Genomic DNA, 14,375 nt, shown 5'->3' with positions numbered 1-14,375 from the left:
TATATCTATAATATAATACATATAAATACATACAAATACGCATAAATACAGATAAATACATAATAATAACATATACTTAGGATAGAGTAGAAAGATAATGAGACCTAACGAGATTTTTGAAACTATTAATAGTCTGGGCTTTCCTGATATCTACAGGGAGAGCATTCCATAGACGGACAGCTTGTACAGTAAAAGAGTGGGAGTAAAAATTGGTATTGGATGTCGGTAGTCTTAGTCGTAGGGTAACCGTGCTACGCAGACTGCGGGTGGCGCCTTGGGCATCGCTATAAAAATTGAAGCGCTCCTTTAAATAAGATGGAGAAAACGGATTAAATAAGACCGAATAGAGCATTGTTACAATATGCAAATTGCGACGGAGTCGGATAGGAAGCCACTTCAGCTGCGAACGGAAAGAAGAAACGTGATCATATTTGCGAAGCCCAAATATGAAACGTATAGAAAGATTTTGAAGACGCTCGAGTTTGTTTAACTGTTCCTCAGTGACATCGAGATAAGCAGTATCAGCGTAATCAAGGAGAGGGAGAAGAAGAGATTGTGTCAGCGCAATTTTAGTATCAATAGGTAGAAAATTACGTAACCTTCTAAGCGAGCTGAATGCTAAGAACATTTTCCTGCTCACGTCCTTAATATGATGCGACCATGACAAAGTTTTGTCGAATATTAAACCCAAATTTTTTACCTTGTCACTAAAAGGAATTACCACATTATCAAAATTAAGAGGAGGCACTAATCTCCAATCAATACGAGAAACAAAATAAGGGCTACCAATTATGATTGCCTGCGTTTTAGACGGATTCACCTTAATTCCAAAAGATCTGCTCCAGTCAGATATTCGCATCAAATCACCATTAATAGAGGAAATCGCGGAAGGTAAATCAGCTAATGGAGAGTGACAATAAATTTGCAGATCATCCGCATATAGATGGTAGGAAGACCGAAGGTTATCAGTGATACGGTTAATAAAAAGTGCGAACAACAAAGGAGAGAGCACACCGCCTTGAGGTACCCCAGCCGAGATGTGACACCATGATGATAGATTATCATCAATACGGATGCACTGCTGACGGCCACTGAGGTACGAACTGAACCAAATAATTACCGATGGAGATATGTTCACAGTGCGCATCAAACTGAGTAGAACATCATGATCGACAGTATTGAATGCATTTGTAAAATCAAGCAACGTGAGGATGGTCAACTGCGAATTGTCCATGGCAAGTCGTATGTCGTCACCGATAGTGATAAGTGCAGAGGTGGTACTGTGCCCTGCACGAAATCCTGATTGGGAGGGATTAAGGATGTGATTTTGTCGAAGAAAATAATTTAATTGTGACTGAACTAAGCGTTCAAGGATTTTTGATAAAAATGGTAGAACAGATATAGGACGGTAATCGGAAAAGGACGATGGGGTGGGTTTTTTGGGTAAAGGAGTAATAAACGCATTTTTCCAAATAGAGGGAAAGCAACCAGTGGAAAGGGAGTTATTGAAGATTTGGGTTAAAGTGGGGAGGATAATGTCAAGTATGGGCAGAACCATTTTACGGCTCATCTCATCAGCCCCTACAGCATTCGAGGTTACAGCAAGAACGCACTTTTGAACATCACATTCGGTAATTAAATTAAACGAAAAAGGAGGATAGTCGGGAGGTGGAAAAGAATTAAGGTGGTTTAATATGGAACTTTTATCATTGCCACCAAAATTACAAGAAGAAGAGAAATGCCTATTGAGGCCATTAATATTAAGAGATTTGGAAACACTGTGGTTTCTCTTTCCTACTCCCAAAGATTTTAAAAACCTCCAGACTCTGCCTGGATCCCCATTTTGAACAGACTTGTGAATGTGACGGCGTTGGGCCTCCCTACACATCTTGTTACAAGCGTTACGAACTTCTATATATTTGTCACGATATCTGACTGGATCAGACTTAAACCTAGTCTTAGCAGCGTGTTTTTTAGCAATACAAGCCCTAATGCTATCTGTCAACCATGGAGCAGGAAAGTGCTTCACCCTAACAGGTCGAACAGGAGCGTGTTTGTTGTAAATGCCTATAACTAGGTCATTAAATTTATTGACTTGATCATTGACGGAGTCAGTATCAAACACTGAATCCCAATTACTTTCTTTGGCATCATGACGCAACATATCAAGGTTAATGGCATTAAAATTACGCTGCAGAAGAATTTTGGATTTCGGTTTCGGAGGTTTAATTTTGATAGAAAGATATAAAAGGTCATGGTAGGAGAATATATCCGCATTGCATTGACCATGTTTGGATACAAGCTCAGGAGAGGACACAAGAATGAGATCGAGAAGAGAAGGAACGCGACCGGGAAAATGATGCGTAGGAAGGAGTGGAAGAATGGTCAGATTACAAGCTTCAGTAATGGAAGATAGGGAATTTGCACGGTTATCACCTTTGACTAAGCATGTGTTGAAGTCACCCATTATAATTGTGTGCATATAGGAGGGCATGATGTCTTCTAAGATAGTTTCAAGGCTTGAGAAATAATTAATATTTGAAGAAGAACTATAGAAAACACCAAGAAGAACAGGAGTGTGTGAAAGAGTGATTTCAACAAAGAGATACTCGGCTTCAAGAGAGGAGTCAGTAACTTGAGACGCACGAATAATATTAAAAGGGATATAGGATCTTAAGTAGATGGCAACACCACCACCACCCTTATCAGGGCGATCATTGCGAATGAGTTGGAACCCCGGTAAGGAGTAAGAGGTGGAAGTGTGACAAGATTTAAACCAAGATTCAGAAACTAATATTCTAAACTTGTTTCTGCAGTGATGCCATTGTTACACCAATGAAACTCCTAAAGTCAGCAAAATCCGTGGCCAATGAAGTGATGTTAGGTGATGGATTCGCTTGCTGTAAACTGCACTGGAAGTCCTCCATTTTTGAGTTAAACAGTGTCATCATGTCGTTGATAGATTTTTGAATGGATTCCATAGTGTTCTTTTGTGAGAGGAAACTTAACAACTGGCAGGTAGACTATGTTATTTAACAATAATGTACATATAAATTATAATTAATTTTGAATGATTTTGATTTTTTAAATATGAAAATTACAGAGAGGTTAAAAACTACAACTTTTTCTTTCACTGCTCTGCTGCAATTTAGCGTCACCTACAAATCCCACGGGACTTTAGTATTTACCGGGATGAAAAGTACGATATGTCCTGACTTATAATTATAAATACGCAATATCAAAAATATTGTTTCAGTAAATAACGCGTGAAGAGGTACCAAACGAACAAATAAACTTACAATCGCATTTGTAATATTAGTTGGAATTGTACGAGTAGGTATCTTTATCCGAGCCGCCATTTTGCAAGTACCGCCTGCCAAATCAAATATTAGCATTCGCAAAACGTTATGAGTTTTGCGATATTTTTGTAAGTGCTGCGGGGTTTTATATATACTAGCTGTCTTGAGGGTTTGCTCACGCGAGAATTTGGAAGTGAAAAGATAGAAAGACAGGTTGCGAAGTGACAATGACTTGTTAGTTAGGACCTATTCCCTATAAATGATTCTAATAATGTATTGGTGCCAGGTAAGCGATCGAATGTAAACACTTTAACAAGTCATTTACAAATTCTTGAGAATAATAAAAAAAAAAATCGATGATACGATTAGTGGATCTATCGATAAGCCTCATCAACCTTCGTAAATAACTCACGGGAGTACGTCGTGATAAGAGACAAAGAGAGGAAATAATGATTATTTAATGTATTTTATATTGCCACAAAACACATATATTTCTCATTTAAAAATGAAACGTTACAAATGATCTCCAACCCTAGGTTCTTGAGTCTCGTAAAAATGTTACCGTAATTTCAAATGAAGTCTTGCATTAAGAGCGTCTTAACTCTGAGGGTTCTCATAAGCTTACTTAATATTTCTGGCAAGCGCTACACATAATTGGCCGACGATAGGCCTGCCAAATGCGGTGGCACGCCGATGCCAAGTGCACCCCCTATCGGCACGTGTCATCTACTTTAGTCGGGTAATCTAGGTCGCCAGATAAAATCACCATCAAGGTGCTGTATTTTTCTGTACCTTGTTAATTTTCTACTTTGCTGAGATTATACGACGTCTTGTAACGTTGCCAAGTTAAGCTGTAAGTGTCAAGGTTTACTCAACTTGTTTCTATGTAAATTAATGTCCAGAAGTTTTAAGTTGAGCGCTGACAATTTGATGAATCGCCTTCTTCGGAGATTTTGAATATTTATATTTCATCGACTTGAAGTTCTAAAGTCAATAATTAAAATTTTATCGAACAGCTTTTACACGCAGCTTCGCTCGTGTGAATTTGGCGACATTTTAAAAAAAAAGCGACAAATTTTACGCCATCTAAAAAAGGCGATTATCACTACCTTCAAAGATTTAAGCCCCGTTCTGAAATCGGCAAGTGACCAAATAATGTACAAACAATTTTAAATTTTCACGGAGTACACTTGTGCGCTCATTGTCATAAGTGAGGGAAACATGCACTTGACCGTGCATTACATGAATGGGCATGCAATTATAATAACCCCGTGTTTCACTCGGAAATAGTAAATCGATTTACCAAGTTTAAAAATAGCCTGCGTCCACGGCAGAAATAGAATGCTGAAAATAACTCTGGTGCGATTCAACCCGCGATTTGGGATCCAAAACTTTGCTTATTTGTTCTGTAACTTATTGGAGGAATACCCAAAAATGTCCACAATGCTTTTAGGTATACCTACTCGTACTTACATACCTATAAAATGTAATTTCTTACAACATTAATATCATATTTTATTGCTTTTTTTATTTGATTCGCAAACTGGTTAAAACAATGATATCATGACAAGCAGAATTATTCATATGTTTTTAAATTTTAACAACCTCCTATGAGCGAACACAGCATGCGTATTTATTTATATACTCGTATTAATACATATAGGTACTCGTATTTAATATACTCGTACAAATGATGTACTAGTTCCTACAACACAATTATTATTATAAATCGTTGACAGTTTAGATTGTAGACAAAACTGTGAAAGATTACAACGTACCTAACGTTGATGTCGTTAATGAAAATTTCGCAGCAGTGCAGAATATGCGGCGGAACAAACCATTCTAGTTTGTGCCGCCGCATATTCTGCACTTGCGCCTTGAAAGCGGAAGTAAATGTTATTATAAGAAATGTATGACGTATAGATAATTGTTTAGTTATTGTTTAAAGATTCAATATTAGATAAAGATTGAAAATAAAAATATAAAGCTATTTAAAAACATTAGGTATACTCAAGTTTTTAACAGTTGTGTAAAAACGGATGCCTTTTCTGGCGAAATTGTCGTTCTCGTAAAAAAATAATTTCGGCCATTCTCTGGAGGTACATTAAAGGATCTTTCGAATGTCGTAGCCTATTGTGTGCCATTTTGATGAATTGCCTGTTTGTTTTGAGGATATAATTTATTGAATTTTCCCCGGGAACTAATTTGTCACCAGCTAGCATTATCACTGAAAAGATTACTTCCATAATTCCAAGGTTATGTTATCAATTATTATTACTAACACCTTGAAATATTTGTTATTTTTTTTAAATATATGTAACATATTTTTCGTTTGCGAACAAGCCGTTTTTCTGTCTCAACTTAAATAAATTCTTATCATAAAGTATGTATAATATTTACAAATATTGTAAATTAATTGATCAAAAAATATTTTCAGGTGGTGATTGTGGGAGCGGGTTGCGCGGCGGTATGCGCGTGGTGTTGGCGGCGCTGACGGCGCTGGCTGCGCGCGCGCTGGCCGGCCCGCACGAGCACCGCGCACGGCACCACGCTCCAGAACACCCCATCCACTTCCCGGCCCCCGCGCCCCCTCAACCCTACCGCGGCCATGGAGAAGCCGTCCGGTACAACCCTGAACTCGACACAATACTACCCCGCCTTGATGAGCAAGAAACCTCATCAAAACGCGCCAAATTCGAAGATGCTGAAACATCGTCAAAATATGACGAAAAATTCTATTCTAACCATGAACGAACCGAAGACGAGGAACCCATGGCAGACGAACCACGACTAGGACCTGATGATGATGACCCTTTGATTGTTCGCACAAGAAAAGGCAGAGTGAGAGGAATAACCCTCACTGCTGCCACGGGTAAGAAAGTTGATGCGTGGTTTGGAATCCCTTATGCTCAGAAACCTGTTGGTGATTTGAGATTTAGGCATCCGAGACCAGTTGAAAGTTGGGGCGATGAGATATTAAATACGACGACACTGCCCCATTCGTGCGTCCAAATTATTGATACAGTATTTGGTGACTTCCCAGGAGCTATGATGTGGAATCCTAATACAGATATGCAAGAAGACTGTCTGTATATTGATATAGTGTCGCCAAGGCCAAGACCTAAAAATGCAGCCGTAATGCTCTGGGTATTTGGGGGAGGGTTTTACTCCGGTACCGCAACGCTAGATGTCTATGACCCAAAAATACTTGTTTCTGAAGAAAACGTCGTTTACGTTTCCATGCAGTATAGAGTGGCGTCACTTGGATTTCTATTTTTCGATACACCCGATGTTCCTGGAAATGCTGGACTGTTTGACCAAATAATGGCTTTACAATGGGTCAAAGATAATATAGGTTACTTTGGCGGAAATCCACATAACGTTACCCTATTTGGAGAATCAGCAGGTGCTGTGTCGGTTTCTTTACATTTACTTTCGCCTTTATCAAGAAACCTATTTTCTCAGGCTATAATGCAGTCAGGTGCTGCCACAGCCCCCTGGGCTATTATTTCTAGAGAAGAAAGCATTCTGCGAGGAATTCGTTTAGCAGAGTCTGTTCAATGTCCATTTTCGAGAACTGATATGGGACCTATGATTGAATGTTTAAGAAAGAAAAGTGCAGTTGAACTTGTTAACAATGAGTGGGGTACATTGGGTATTTGCGAATTTCCATTTGTGCCCATAATTGACGGTTCGTTCCTAGATGAGATGCCTAAACGATCACTTATTCATCAGAACTTTAAGAAGACTAATCTCCTGATGGGCTCTAATACTGACGAAGGGTATTACTTCATTTTATACTATTTGACGGAGTTGTTCCCTAAAGAAGAGAATGTAGGTATAACTCGCGAACAATTCATTCAAGCCGTGAAGGAACTGAATCCTTATGTTGATGACATTGGAAGGCAAGCTATAACGTTTGAATATACTGACTGGTTGAACCCTGATGACCCAATAAAAAATAGAAATGCCCTAGACAAAATGGTAGGTGATTATCATTTCACTTGTGGCGTGAATGAGTTTGCTGACAGGTACGCAGAAACTGGGAATAACGTTTATACATATTACTACAAGCATCGTAGTAAGAACAACCCATGGCCTTCTTGGACAGGCGTGATGCATGCAGACGAAATAAATTACGTTTTCGGAGAGCCTCTGAATCCTGGAAAGAATTACTCGCCTGAAGAAGTGGAATTTAGCAGACGGATCATGAGATATTGGGCGAATTTCGCAAGAACAGGGTATGTTATTATTTTAACTACCTATTATTGAATAGTACGAATTTATCGTGCGCGTTGATTGCACGATTAAAGTTAAAGTTTGAAAATAGCTAATATAACTGGTTTAAAATGTAAGTGAGTCAATTACCCAATATCAAGTTAGATGGAAATAATCCATAGTCTGGGTTTTTAGATTTTTGTGGTATAAGCGGATGAAATATAAATTATAAATAAATGTCTTTACAAAATAATAATTAAAGAAACAATGTTTCAGGAATCCTTCCCTTAACCCTAACGGCGAGATGACAAAGGTCCATTGGCCTCTCCACACGACCATCGGGCGGGAATACCTGACTCTTGCAGTCAACTCTAGCTCGATAGGACATGGGCTGCGAGTGAAGCAATGCGCATTCTGGCAAAAGTACTTGCCACAACTCATGGCTGCCGCAAGTATGTTATTGTTATCTTTTGTTGTTCTTTAGGTCAGAGAACGTCAAACAGAATTGGCGCCCGATTTAATGACATATTACGAGTACAAATTAGTATTAGTCCGCGGTTATGTTAAAATTACACTTTTCGAAATTATGTACATTAGGGAATCATATATATACATCGTTATGTAATCTGCACATTCGGATTACTAGTTAACTCAGGATCCACTAAGGGTTCTCCTGCAAAGTTTGCGAAGGTCAAAATGAAGTCGCTTCATGTATAACCTGACTTGTCCAATCCAGGATCGTGAACATAGGCACACCGCAGCCGGGACTAAAGTTTAGTAAGTTGATTATATTATAATAAATCTACGATAAATATTTTTTTCAGACAAGCCGCAACCGCCAGCAAACTGCACCAGCAGCGCGCCTTCATCCAGCCACATCCCGTACGACATTCTCGGGATTTCCTTGATCACCTCTTACGGTTTCACGCAAACCTTGTTCAATCACGTATAAATCTATATTGTAACTGTAATGATCAGAATTCGTTTGGGTAGTTTTATTGCTTGTAATGATATGGTAATCGCATACAAATAAACATGATATATGTAGGACTAATAATAGTGTTTGTGTCATAAATTTTACAAACTAAGTGAATTCTCTTATTATTAAGCTCAGTTTTAATGATCTTAAAATTATTTTACATGAATAAGGCACTATTGAGTCATAAAATATAATATCTATCTGTATAGATTGTTTGATCATATAAGGAAAAAGCGTAAGTTTAAGAGTAAAATCCATATCATTACAAAGTGAGAGCTACCCAAGCCGACCGAATTCTAGTTTATGAGCCTTCAGATCATCTGATTTAGTTCTATTCGCTTCGTAAGTCCAACGTCTCGAATTTTGTATTATATTATAAATAATGTGTGTATATGTTGCTGTCTTATGAATCTCTGGGATATTTTATTGATTGACTTATTTTTGTAATGATGTAATTATAGAAACTATATTTTTATTGTAAGCCATCTCTAGAGTTATATTGCGCTATACAGATCTTTCAATGGTGTCTTTTGTGACCAAGGTAAAGAAGATTTATCTGATGGTTATTAAATATGCCACTGAAATATCGGTTTTATGTCCATTAAATATTTGTCTAGATCGCCATTAAGTTCAATAACGTATAAGTGATGTAAAACTATTGTTTATGAATTAATGTTATAATCTATTTTAAAAGGAGTGATGTCTCCATCAACATATCACTTGTTAATAACAAATTATAGAATTACGTAGTAGTCGTAATTTTGTCATAGAAAATAAAATCTCTACATATCTTTCAGAGATTAGGAATAATGTGGAAATTTCTGCCAGGAAAGAATTGAATGTGTGAGTTTAAGTCTTCGTAAAAAGAAAACTTGAATGAAGATCTAGAACTTCTTAGATATGTATGACGAAATTTAGTGTGGCGAATAAGGAAAACGGAATGTTAGCTTTAACGCCTCTACTGCAATACATATCACGCAAGGCATAGAGTATCTAAGTTCAATCTAGCCTTAGGGTAAGTTAAGTGAATAAGCTAGATCATTTCACAACTCAGTAGCGGACCAATATTAGAAAGTTGTACGTGTAATAATGGTTCGTGTATTTGGCACAGAAAAAGTTGAAAAGAGACAATGAAAGTTATAGCGATGTGAACAAAATTGAAACAAATAATGTGCCTAGTGATATTGAAAACGAAAAGGGAAATAACAATAAAGTTATTGATGTTATTGGATACAAACAATCAAAGAATCAACTAGTATATAAAAAGTGTGGTATGAGATGTACAGTCGATAGTATATCTACTGAATGTGTTAGAACTTACAAAATTAGTACCTTAAAGATTAGGGTCGATACATCTAGTTTAGAGAGCGTAGTGCCGGTTCAGCTTTCAAATATTGGTATAAACTATTTAATAGATGAATCTTTACAATTCAAGATTTAAGAGATAAAAATATTAGTACAATATTGTAAGTTTAAAGTAATCTTGCAAGCTGCGTCATAGATAAAAAAAATATTCCATTGTTGTAAATATTGTATTGGGTGTTAGACTACGTAGAAGCTCGTATTTTCGTTGTTTTATTTCTAAACAACTCTTGCGAGTAGCTCCCAGCTGCTCTATCTGTTGTGAAAGACGATACATGTGAAATAAGCGCTAATTGTATTGTAGATGAGGCTTAAGTTCCCTTTTTTTTGTAACTATGTTGTTGCCTCTTCGCATTGGCTAATATTTTACCAATGAATAGAAATAAAATAACAATTCTATACTGTAAAGTTCTTAATTAATTTGTATTTTTGGCCTGATTGAGAAACTACTTACTTAATTTAGTGCCTATACTATTTTATGCATTTAATTATCTTTTGTTAAATCTTATAATGAAATGTGAAACATTTAAAGTGTTTTTTTTTATTATATTTAACTTTGTTTGGGACAGATATTTTAATCATAATCTTATCGTAATCTAGTCTCTTACATTTATTATTATTAGTCATCTTAGGTCATTGGTATTTTATTTTACAACGCGGAGAGGGTACATTAGAAAGTTGACCTTGAAATCGGTATCAGATGGTTGATTATTTAAAAATGATTGCAATGATAGCACTGGAATTAAATATTATAAGCATTTGTTATTAACAATCAAATGTAGATAAGAATCTTGGCTTACAACTTTGGTACATTATTGTTTTCAAAAGAATGTGAAAAAACGGTTACGAGTAACCTTTAATTATGAAACCGGTATCAAGTTCTACTAACTAACTACGTTATAAGTGTATAATCTTATAAATTTGTACATAACACAAGACTATAGTATTAAAAAAATGCTGTATGTATGAAACTGTTTTTTTAAATGTCAGATTTCTACCACAGTAAATGTTGGTTATATTCATACAAAGACTAAGTGAAAACTTTTAATATTGACATGAAATAATGCAGCTTGTGTAATATAAAAATTTATAAGATTTTACACGTACAGTGGGCGACCTAGAGAAGTATACAAACGCATTGTGCATTCTTATTGTGGTAGTATACATTTCTATGCAGCTCACTCTATTCAATAAGGACTGTATTCTTCATTCGCTGATGTTAGGTACCTAATTGTAACATAGTCGTAATTGTTAGTTCACGTTTGATGTTTCACGAACTACGCTTATTTTAACCTGCGTATGTAAACCTATAGAGTGCCTCTTGTTCACTTTTATATATATTGATATAACACTATAAAATAGGTTTAACTTGTAGGCGTAGACGCGTTACTTCTTAACATATCTGCACTCTTTGATTTACGTTATGTGATATTGAAAGGCCAACGAAATCGCGTAGTGCCAAAGGTTGATGTTGAAATGGTTCAGGATCAATGTGTGTTTCTGATGTTAGGCGAGATATATGGAAAAATAATTAATTATTATGTATTTTGTGTTTTAAAAAGAAGTTAAAGATGCTCGTTAAAAACATAAATAACGATTACAGTTAAAACTCTTGACAATACATTGAAATGTTTTTAAGAAATGCGAATAGAAAATTTACTCAATTTAGAAGCTCAACAATTGAGTAGGTAAATAAGAGTTTGACGACTAGTTATTGGAAATTTTGTTAATATTAATGTCTTAAATTTATTCGTTTCAAATAAGGGATTGAGTGTAAAGATAGCACTTGTGTGTGGTGTCAACAAATTCTTTCAAAACATCAGAAATACATTTAAATCTGTGGTTATAGTAACTGTTAAATATTTTCTTCCAACACATAGTGCAATCGAGCATTGTATCATAATTTTAAATTTCGGTATTAGAAATACTCAATTAATGTAAATAAATATTATTATCTTGACTTTCATTACATGACATAGCAAAATGACATCAACGCTTAAGTAGTAGGTATTGAAAAATAAACATATTAATATACATTTATCTACAAAACTCCAGAAAGTTATATCAAATTTCTTACTTTATTTTCTCTTTTGAACTATACAAAAGATAGCGTAAAAGCGAATAATGCGACAAAGGTTACCTATCTTTAATCATCTATTTTGGCAACAAAACGATGTAACTTTATTAAATAATGGATATAAAATTGTTGAAAAATTTAAATTCTTGTCGGAGCAAATATTTAAAAAACCATATTTACTTACATTATTTGAGTGACTTCTTTTCAGAGTTATATTGTTCAAAGAAACTATTTAAACAGAAAAATAAATGTAAATCAAGCATTTGGAATATTTGCTGATAGTGAATTTTAAAAAAACGTAATAGGAAAAGCTATAACAGTATCATTATAGTTCAGTTTAAATAGTTTCACAGTGGTTTCTCCAGTCATTGGTCGGGATAAGGTAAAATCACAGCAAAAGCGACGCCAAGACAATAAATATATTTGGAAAATTTTGCACAAAATCTTGTAATATATTGATTTAATTTGAATATTCTGCTTTTGAGTCACCTAGAGACGATATAAAGATTTCTTGAGTTAAATCTGCACTTAGGAATAAGTTGGTGTCTCAGTACTTAACTTCGGCCCATACTTTAATCTGTTCCTTTCGACAAAAAAAAAACCAAAAAAAAATCATTAACATAAACATTTGACAACGCATTATTAGAGATTGCGTTCGCTATCTTAAATCATCTTACCTAGCATATAGAGATCAAACGCACACACATTTTAAACAAAAGAAAAAAATCCAAAAAAAATATTGTGTTAAAAAGTGTTGGGATAATTGTTCACTCTTCATTTTTATATACCTTTAAAATTTAAAAAGGGATCCCACTTAGGGATAAGTCCGCCTTTTTCTTGTGTTTTACTTTTTTTTATGATGTTCTCTTTTTGAACCATTTTAGCAGTGTAGATTTAATTTAAGGAATTTTCCGTGGCAATGAAAACATACATGTAATTGGCTTCGACTTTGCTTGCCTATTGTATACTTAAGGCCTAAGCCGACAGTAAAGCGCTTCGTAAGGCCTACTGCATCGCATTATTTTTTAGTCAAGTTATCTTTTAAAATTCTAATAGTAATGTTTCCAGTATGTTACTAATAATAAATAAGTGCTATGATGGCATTATTGAATGTTTGCAACATTTGTGTTTAATTATAAAAATAAATGCTTGTATATAACAATAGTTTCATTCACGTGTGATTGTCGTGACCTTCGCTTCGTATGGAGTTTTAAATCTTGTTAGTCTATTCCAGAAAGTTGACTAGGCATACATTTACCTATCCTAGCTATATACTTGAAACGCAATTATCAAGTTTTCACATTTAGACAGCCTCTGTGGCGCGGCGGTAGTACGCTTGTTTGTGACATCGGAGGTCCCGGGTTCGAATCCCGGCCAGGGCATGATGAGAAAAGAACTTTTTCTGATTGGCCTGGGTCTTGGATGTTTATCTATATAAGTATTTATTATAAAATATATTATCGTTGAGTTAGTATCTCGTAACACAAGTCTCGAACTTACTTCGAGGCTAACTCAATCAGTGTAATTTGTCCCGTATATATTTATTTATTTATTGGTGTCAAGACATCCCCAAGTCGTTCTAGTTTCAAGTTACGGGTTTCTCTTGAGTCGCTAGGGTATTTAATGACTATAAGTCTTTTCACTCATTTCGGTGATCGCTGCACATATTTATTTATGTATATTGTTTACTTATTGTAGTTTTTTAGATGTTTATTATAATTTTCTTATTTTATTTTTTGTGTAGGTATAAAAATGTTTATTTGGTTTGATCCCACATAAACTTCTGTCATACCCAATGGTCGACCCCCGGGCTCCTCTCCAGAGAGGCGAGGGTTTAACAGGGACTTATGGTAGGAGGAAGTAGAAAAGATAATGAGAGATCTTAAGAGCTGGCTCATTGTGTGTTATTGAAATTGAAATTTGGTACCCCACATGTGTCCATTCATCATAACCGTTTAATTAATATAAACAGTAGATCTGTTTTGATATGATATCTCATGAATTTTAATATTATCTTGTAATTTTTTAGGTATGTGATTAATATAAATCAGGGGAAATTGATTGTGTACATGTCGCTGTAAAATTTTGAAATCATATTAATATATGATTTTTCTAGAAACCGACATCACACCAAGGCACTTTAAAATAGAACCACTCCATACCGTTCTCATGGATGTCGTAAAAGACGACTATAGGCTTATAAACTTGAGATTCCTCTTGAATGCAACGGGATGGCAACCTGTGATTATTTGAATCTGAATTTCATCATGAAGCCATACAGTTGAGCGTGGTCTTTCAGTCTTTCAGTCTTTTTGGGTCTCTGTTTATCCAGCGGCGGATATGGACGTGATGACTATGTGCATGTGTAATATCTTTTCCGATTTGACTGCGACATTTCATTTCAATATGCAAAATAAAGCAGGTGTTTTAATGACGCAAG

At 35.4% G+C, this 14,375-nt stretch overlaps 1 protein-coding gene across 1 annotated transcript; it reads left to right on the top strand.

Moving 5' to 3' along the window:
• Positions 1 to 5,768: 5,768 nt before the first annotated feature.
• Positions 5,769 to 10,163, top strand: LOC106139314 (acetylcholinesterase-like). The gene is made up of 3 exons (XM_013340737.2): positions 5,769 to 7,540; positions 7,794 to 7,969; positions 8,342 to 10,163. The coding sequence occupies exons 1-3, from the start codon at positions 5,769 to 5,771 to the stop codon at positions 8,467 to 8,469; spliced, it is 2,076 nt and encodes a 691-aa protein (XP_013196191.2). The 3' UTR covers positions 8,470 to 10,163.
• Positions 10,164 to 14,375: the final 4,212 nt, after the last annotated feature.

This window comes from Amyelois transitella, chromosome 4, assembly GCF_032362555.1.
Source record: "Amyelois transitella isolate CPQ chromosome 4, ilAmyTran1.1, whole genome shotgun sequence".
Taxonomy (NCBI): Eukaryota; Metazoa; Arthropoda; class Insecta; order Lepidoptera; family Pyralidae; genus Amyelois; species Amyelois transitella.
This window is presented reverse-complemented; position numbering and strand designations above follow the sequence as displayed.